The 8,532-nt window shown below is 43.0% G+C and overlaps 1 protein-coding gene across 1 annotated transcript in view; it reads right to left on the bottom strand.

Moving 5' to 3' along the window:
* The window catches only part of FAM20C (family with sequence similarity 20, member C), a 97,627-nt gene extending 96,027 nt beyond the window's left edge, over positions 1–1,600 (bottom strand). Inside the window, exon 1 of the mRNA XM_010003333.1 lies at positions 1,443–1,600. Coding sequence (XP_010001635.1) covers positions 1,443–1,600 — 158 coding nt within the window. The remainder of the gene's footprint in view (positions 1–1,442) is intronic.
* Positions 1,601–8,532: the final 6,932 nt, after the last annotated feature.

Below are 8,532 nucleotides of genomic sequence, written 5' to 3'. Positions count from 1 at the left end.
TTCCTGCTGCTGAGTCCATTCTGGCTTGAGGCTAACACTCAGCAGCTCAGTTTGTCCAGACATGTCCCAGGTTGGGTGTTTGAGGATGAGCAGCAGCACAATGAGCCCATTAGTGCTGTCAGGGCTGCCTGCCTGTGCCAGCCCTGCCTGCCCCAGCCCGCAGCTCCAGGTAGCACTGGCAGAGCCACCCCATGGGGGGCTCATCTGGGGCAGAATCACTGGGCACTTCATGGTTCTGCTCTGCACCTTGCCCTGTTTGTCTGCTGTACAGTTTGAGTTTGTTGTTGTTGGGGGGTTATTTATTTATTTCCCTTAAAAATGCCCTTCTGGTCACAAAGCCTGTCACTGTCTCAAGCCTCCAGCCTGATGCCCATTCCAGCCAGCAAGAGCACTGATCTGCCAGTGCCTGAAACCAGGCTCTAGCCCTTGTTTAGAGAAGCTGTTCTTTATGAATGCTGTGTTTTCTAAACACAATGTTTAGAAAATCTGTGGCATAATTAGGAAGGACATGGAGATATTTGCTAGTATTTGTGAAATGCTGCAGAGTGTTTCAGGGGCAGTTTTATGACTCCTTTCAATTTTTTTTTATTGTGTTTTATAGTAAAAGCAGGTTTATGGTGCTACCTTATTTTATAAGTGGATGCATTAGTAGACATTAAACAAAAAGGGCTGCTTTTATTCGTGCAGATAAGTCTCAAATCTCAAAGAGGAAACAACACTTATTCTCAGAGCAATAACCAAGCAAGTAATAAAATGGGTGCAAAGTTGCACCTCGTTTTATCAGGTAGCTACTCTTTTAAAGGCAGTCCCAAACAAATGCTACCTGGGAATTCCCATGTGTCTGCATTAAGAGGGAATGGTGTTAAGTGTGGTGAAGATGTGGGAAATACCCTGAGGTCCAACTGGTAAGAAGAAACCACACACTGTTTGTTTTCTGTCCTAGGGTGTTCTGCTCTTTACCACAATATTGAAATCAAAACCTTTGCTTCTAACCTTGAGCACTGTGCACCTGGCTCTGCTGATGTCTGTGGCAAGAGTTCATTAACAAACTTCGGCTCTTCTCTGTTGGTGTGATCCTCTGAGCATTCATTTCTCTGTGAACGGCAGGGAAAAGTGGACTAGACTTGTAGGCTGCTGTGACCCTTTCCCAGCAGAAACCCTAATGCAATTTGACTTCACTAGTGTCTATTATAGTGAAGTTTTCCTGCCAATATAGTGCTACAAATGTGCTGTGGGCAGCAGGGGTGCCTGACTTTCCTGGGAGACCTCAGAGAGGAGAAAGGGTGTTTAGGATATGTCTGTGCTGTGAGATGCATCTTGCCACATAGCCAAGGCAAGCAGAAGGGACTTCAAGGTAATGAAATGAAGTGCTATGACCACAGAGATGGCTCAAAGTAGCATTCAAGGACTTTTGGCAAATAACATGTCCAGCGTTGACTTACCTTTTTCTTGAGTCTGACAGCCCTGCCTTGCACAACAGCAAGGTGGAATCTGGCCCAGGGCACAGTGTGGTACCCTCCTCTGCTGCCACCAGGGCCCTCAGGGAGGGTCCAGACCACATGGAAAGGTTGGGAGGGATAATGGTCTGATCTTTGTTCATGCTCTCAAATCCCCCTGGAGCCACTGGAGGAAGACAAGTCTCTGGGAAAGGCCTCCAGCAGTGACACAAATTGTGTGAGGATTCAGGCAAGTCCTAACATGACATTTTTCACAGTGAAATGCAAGACCCACTGCTTGCTGATTGGTTTTGCCCTGTAACAGCAGCTGAAGCACAAACAGCATCATTTGCCATGGATGATGACAAGGAGAGAAAAGAGAGGGATGGGGCAGGAGTGAGAAAAATGAAGTATTGAATCAAATTATGGAGATAAACAAGCTTCTCCACAGACAATTTTGATGAAACTATTAGTTTTGTGTGTAGTGCTTAGAAATTACCATGATATATCCACTGTCCGTGCCAGAACTAGAGAGCTAATTATATCAGATACAGAGGAAGATGAAATTATCTCCCCTTCCTCACTAGGGCTCATGGCTGCCACCAGAGAAGGATAATGTGAGGGCTTCCTGAAGCCCATGGCAATGAAGGAGGCTGAAAGGAGCACCTTCAGGATGCTCTAGGCTGAGATGCTTGGGGTTGTCTCCTGCTGAGGAAGTTGGGCAAATGGGATGTTTTATACAGCCTATCATGGACATTTCATCTCTTTCCCCCAGCTGAGCCAACCAACCAGCCAACAAGCTCTGTAAGGTTATTCCTCATAAGACTGAACCTATAATTAGGTGGGGGTTTCTCACAGAGGTGACACACCTCCAAGCATTGCCCAAACCTTGCAAAATTAACTTCTGTAGAAAACCTATAAAAATGGGGAGGAAAAAAAAAAAGATTGCATTCCAATGGAGCCAAAGACCATGGCCTCTTTAAATGTTATTAAGTCAATAATTAAGTGAATTTGGAGTGTGAACTGTGTATCCACTTTAAATGGATTAATGATATGAGAATTCATACGAAATTGCTGTGTTGATTTTATGTTAATGGCTGTTTGAATATAAGCTGAACTATTAACCAAGGATAAGTGGAACTAATGTGCCAGCATTACTATAGAAATATAATTGAAAGGATGGTCCACAATTTGTAAAGGGCCTCATTTCTCTGGAGTGGGTTGAGGGAACATAGTCTCCCTTGGACAGATTGGAAGGGTGTCAGTGAGGGTGGGAGGGTTGTAAATAGAGGGATGTTTAAAGAACAGCTGGATAGCTTAAATAAAAGCTCAAGGGAGGGGCATAATCTAGCTGTCAATAGTGACGCTGGAGACACCCAGCAGGGCAGGGAATCTAGTTTGTCAAGATCACCAGTTTGTTTTTAACCTCTTAGGACATTCCCAAGACTTCTGTGTTTCATGCCAGCAGCCAAGGAACAAATATTCCCAAGAATCTTTGAGATTAATTTGTCCTTAAAGCTTCATTTCACAGGAGTCAACCCTTCCCCTCACTCCATCCCATCCCAAGTACAGCAGGGCAGGGACAGGAAAGCTGCTCCAAAAGCACAGGAAAAGTTGTCTTGGTTGGTAGAAGGAGGCACAGCCAGTAGGAATGGCATGGAAATGAGCAGAGGGAAATATACTGCTGCCAATGTGTTTTTCCAAACAGCAAAGTTGGATGGATTGTGGAATCCCCATGACTTGCATCATTTAAATATAAGCTGGATAAAAGCCCTCAAGGAAACACTACAGGGCGTATTCCTGCTTTGGCAGGCAGTTGGTGAGGATGACTTAATAAGTCTTCCCAAGACTTAGTTCTTAGGGGCTATGGTTAAAATGAAGATAGGATTGATGCAGCTGCTAAATGATCATCTTTCTCAGCCTTTATTTTCTTTCCTTCCCCTCTCAGAGGCAGAATCTAAGGTGCTGAGTGGGCAGCCTGTGTGCAGCCCACAAAAGCAGGAGCAGTCTGGGGTATCCAGGGATCTTGAAGCCTAGAGTGTCTCCTCATTTAGGGCTCTTTTATGTGCTAGTGTGGTTCCTCTTGATTTGCCTGAGTGGGGGTAAAATCAGGCTCAAGGCTTTTGATACTGATAATTTTGAATCATGTGATGTCAGTCAGTCTTCTTGAAGTTGGCTTTGGAGGTGCAGAACTGTGAGTCTAAGGCAACTGCTGCAAACTTGCTAATCAGATGGAAAAAGTGGATAAATTACTGCTGGATTAGTGGGTTGAACTGGCTCAATGGGGTCCCACGTTTATCAATGGTAAATTGATGGATCCACTCAGGCATGTAGTGTGACTTCATAATCAGCTTGCCTATCTGAAAATTAGGGATAAAGATGCTGCCTCTGTACACTGATTTCAGAGGTAAAAAGAGTAGGTCTGCTCTTTGTAAAAGCAAGTGTGTTCACCTTTGCCTCTCTGAGGACTGGCTTTAAGATTAGAGATTTAGTGTTACTTTAGATCTTGAGATGAAGCTGCAAGTTTTCTGTGGCTCTGATGTGATTGTTAGTGATTGAAAAGATTCCAATGGGACCCAGTTGAATGCCCAGATGTCTGTAAGAGCCATTGGCCCTTGACTCTAATGAAAGTTAGATCAGGCTCAGTAGGTTTGCAGAGAAAACCAGCAAAGCTTTGTAAAAAAAATCAGTGCTCAGAATTTGTGGGCAACACTGTAATTGGGTAGGTGATTAAAAGTGTTGTTCATAATAGAATGCTGGTGATATAAAAAAAGTAAATAAATCCTTCATCATGTTTTTCATCCTTTTGAGGCTTGTCTGCCAGAACTGTAAACAAACAATAGCAGCATATAGGTGTTTGGAAAATAAGCTGCATGATTAGCTTATCTCATCTAACTGAGGCATAATGATAAACTGGACAGTACATATTTTGTAGTCTCTTACTATTAGTGTGTGTTCCAAGGTCAGAACTTTTATTCCTCTTCATAAAAATGCATTCTTGAAAGAAATGGAAGTTATTTTGTATTATAGATTGCAGGTAATACCAATATTCATTGCTTAGAGGCATGAAAAATACAACACATGTTACAGTTTTGGGTTAAATTCTTCCATTGTTGGTTTGGGTCTGGTTATTAAGACACAAAATCTATTATTTTTTTTTCACTTTGAGCCAAATCTCCACATTCCCAGAATATTCAGTACACATAAATGTACATCTTTGTGTGCAAATTTACATTTGCAAATTTACACATGTAAATTTGCATATTTACATGTTCAATTTGTCAAAAACCTTTCTCCCAGTAATATTCTATATATTATCAAGCTGTAAGGCTTAGCTCTCCAGGACTCTCTCCTCTCTAGGGCAAAGCTCAATACAGCTGAGCATAATTCTCCATTTGTGCTGAGATAAACCTTCCTTGGTGCTACATTTTGATACATTTATTCATCTTCCTTGAATATCACTTTATTTCACTAGTAGTCCAATCTAGTGATGCACATGCCAGTAACCCATTTGCCCTTACAAAGCAATATAACACTTGACAGGTGGACAGATATGTAAGTAGCTCTTCGGAATGACTGCAGGTCACCCATGTAGCAGAAGTGGGAGCCTCTACCAGGATGAGGAGCTTGACAGGGTGGGATTTGCCAGTGGAAAATGTTGGGAACATCTTACTCTTGCAGGTCTTGATTTTTTTCACAGTGCCAGAGCTATGTATCCTTTCACTGCCAGACATTAGGCAGCCCCTAATGAGGCTTACATTATTGCTACTTAATATGCAAGTTGTTTTAAAGCAAGTGTAACTTGCAATGGTAATGAACACTTAAACAAAACACATTTGTCTTCCCTGGCCCATTACTATCCAGAGATAGCTAATATCTGCTAAATGATTTTTCTCTCAAAGATAATGCCCAGATAAGCTGCTAATGCCTCCTCCCATGCAAAAATTATGTCAGGTCCTCTAAAAGTAGGAGGTTGACTTCACAACCACAGCGTCTGGAAGAAAATTACAAAGTCTGGCAACTTTTCCAGTTGCCTTTGGTGCCTACAGGGGATGCCCGGGTCATGTTTTGGAGGTTTTCTCCTAAGTCATCAGAGCTAAGCAGTTGTTTTGTTTCTTCTGAAGGTTAAAATTATCAGTTAATTAAATTTTCTCAGTAGGTAACACTTTCAGGAAGATGCCAAGTATAACAGGACTCATGTTGTGGCCACCAGCTGATGGCTGCTGCAGCCCAGCAAGGGAACAAACCCACAGAAGCTTTTGGGCAGAGGCACTTCCTTTATGAGCAAAGGTCCCCATTGCCTAACTGGTGCCAAAGCAGCTCTTCTAAGAGAGGAAAAGGCAACTTACACACAACCTCCTGCTTACACAACAACAACACAGAGCAACACAGAGTTCTGATGGTTGTATGCTTCTTCAGGGTCAAAACTTGTTCCTAACAAAGCTGCTCTTTGTGGGAACTTGGCTGCTATATTAAGTATGTAGAGATTTTGGCCCTGTGCAGCAGCAGCAAGGTTTGGCTACAACAGACTTCAGCAGAACCCTTTCTGAATGCCTGCGAAAGAGAATCAACCCCTCCATGTATCTGGAAGCCTGTATGGCTTTTGAAGAGCAGTGACACTGTAGGTGCATCCACTGTGTGCACAGCCCCTGGCACCTGGAAAGGCAAAGGAGAAACCCAGCTTGAAAGCTGAGGAACTGTAAGAATGTGTAATTTGCTCCTCTGTTTTCAAAGCTCTAATACTAACTCTGCTCCCAGAATAGGATTTTCTTGACTCTGAACTGGATCTTGTTGCAGTCCTGTGGAAACCAGAGGAAAAGCAGGCTCAGTCATGTGTAAGGGGACCTGCTTTGCAGAAGGTGCCTTTGCTTTTCACCAGCTCATCTCATCCTGGGAAAAACAGCCAAAGAGTCTGTCATGCCTGTGGGAGGCTTTATGGAGGAGCATTTCCTCAAGGGAGGGCAAGTTCATCCTCTCTTTCTCTGCCTTTCCAGTTAGGATCTAGCTTCCTTCCCTGCTCTTCCCCACCATCCTAGTGGCCCCATTCCTCATCCAGTACCAACAAGCCCTTCTCAAGCACCAGAAAAAAAAAAAAAACCCTCAGGTTGCTGTTCTGCCTCCAAATACAGGGTTTGTATTCTCCATTTCTTTAATAAGCTAGACAGTCAAATTAGAATAATATTAAGGGGCAGTTTAGTGAGGATGAAAAGCAAACCTTGCTGCCAGCTTTCAGTGGAAAAAAAATCTGGAGTCAGGCTTTCATGAATTACACAGTAATCTTAAAAATCACAGTTAAAATTATTAAATTGGCCCCATTTTCCTTTGTGTTTGGATTTCTGGGTCTTTAGGGTAAAATCATAAAGTCTAGAAAATTGCTATTCATACAAATGAAGAGAGGGGCTAGGTGAGTTTCTCATGTCATTGCAAGCTCCTGGCAGCCAGAGCTGAGGAACCCTCACAAGTCACAGGACTCGAGATAAAAATCATGTGAGTTAGCAACATTGTTCCAAGACTCCCTGCGAGATCCCGTACCTCCTTCAGAGAAGCTAAGTGTACTTTTAAAATTACTCCATTGCAAAATTAATCAGGGGAGAGGATCAGATGGAATAAATAGGAGAGAGTTTTGCAATGTCTTAGATTTACGGCCGGAGGAAGCTGAGTCACACATCACTGCAGCCCTGGTGCACGTCCTGGCGTGTTGCTCCGCTCAGGGCTCTGGCCACGTGTGAGCTGAAGGCGTGTTGCATGCCCTGCCTTCCTTTGGAGTATCAGCAGAGAATCAGTGTCCCTGGGTCACGGAGATTAAACAGTTTCTTGTCAGGAGAGTGGCACAGCAGCAGGGAGGTGAAATCCCTATGTGACCACAGTGCAGGAAATTGTTGTTCTCTTTCCTCAGGAAAGGAAAAGGCCGATTTTCATCTTCATCCAGCCTAGGTAATATTTCTGCAGTTAGTTAACTCAAGTTTGTGACTGTCGAGTTACATTTAGTCTGTCGGACCCTATTGATTTCCAAGTGTCAACTTTTTGTTGCAATATTGTTAAGTAAGTTAGAGCTATTCAAATAGTACTTTCCAAGGCTCTGTTCTTTGGTTGATCTGTGAATTATTTACAAACTGCTTCTGGTTTCTGAGCTTACCATTAGGTGCTGTAGTTGTTTGGAAATGGGTATGATTCAAGCAAATAATTGACAGCACAGGAAGTGTTCATGTACAAAGGGAGATGTTTAAAAGCACAAACATGTTGAAAGACTGAAAAAGCACAACTCTCTACAACCTATGTACACCATCTTCTAGGTGATTTGTTTATTCTTTGTGGAGTGCAATCAACTGCATTGTTTTTTACTTCGCAATTTGATAGTTGCTACAATCACCCCATGGGAAAATTATGTGAAGGGAAGAACAGATGGAAAGTCAGACCACTACCAGCTGGGCAAAGCCTGTGGCTTGCTCCTTGGGGTCTCAGATTGATTTCTCCCATAATTATGACTGATGCTTTGACTGGAAACGTGGAGTGAGTTTTGACTGTTGTCAGCAAAACCACGGGGTTGTGAGCTCCCTGTGAGGGGAGCAGAGGATGTTTCCAAGCATTACAAGCACTTTGCATGGCTCTAGTAAATGAGTAGGAATGCAGCCTTGGCTGTTTGACAGATTATCTTCTCGAAGTTGGTAAATGGGGAGAATCTAGTGAAGGTGCTCAAGGTTATTCCAAACTGACACCTCAGATGTAATTTGGCCCCCTGAGTCCTTCATTTGGAGGAAGGTTGGTTTGAAGTGCACTGGCTGCAACTCTGCTGGGTGCTTGTTTCAAATATACCTTAAGCAAATGTATGATGGAAATTTTGTTTTTTATACTTTGTGAATATAGTGCTAAGAAGATAAAGGGAGTAGCTCTGAGTGCCCAGCGTGGGTGGGAGATGGAGAGAGGACATCGTGTTGATACTTGTTAGGCAAGGGTTTTGGAAGCAGTGCACCTAATTCTCCTTTTATTGATATGGAACAATTCATAAATAACTTCACTGCAATCAGTAGAGCACTGAGAAGAAATCTGAGCAAAAAATATCTTAAGAAGTAAATAAATGGGCATTTCTAGGCAGGCA

The sequence above is a fragment of the Chaetura pelagica genome, unplaced genomic scaffold (assembly GCF_000747805.2).
Source record: "Chaetura pelagica isolate M959 unplaced genomic scaffold, ChaPel_1.0 scaffold138, whole genome shotgun sequence".
NCBI classification, from domain to species: Eukaryota; Metazoa; Chordata; class Aves; order Apodiformes; family Apodidae; genus Chaetura; species Chaetura pelagica.
This window is presented reverse-complemented; position numbering and strand designations above follow the sequence as displayed.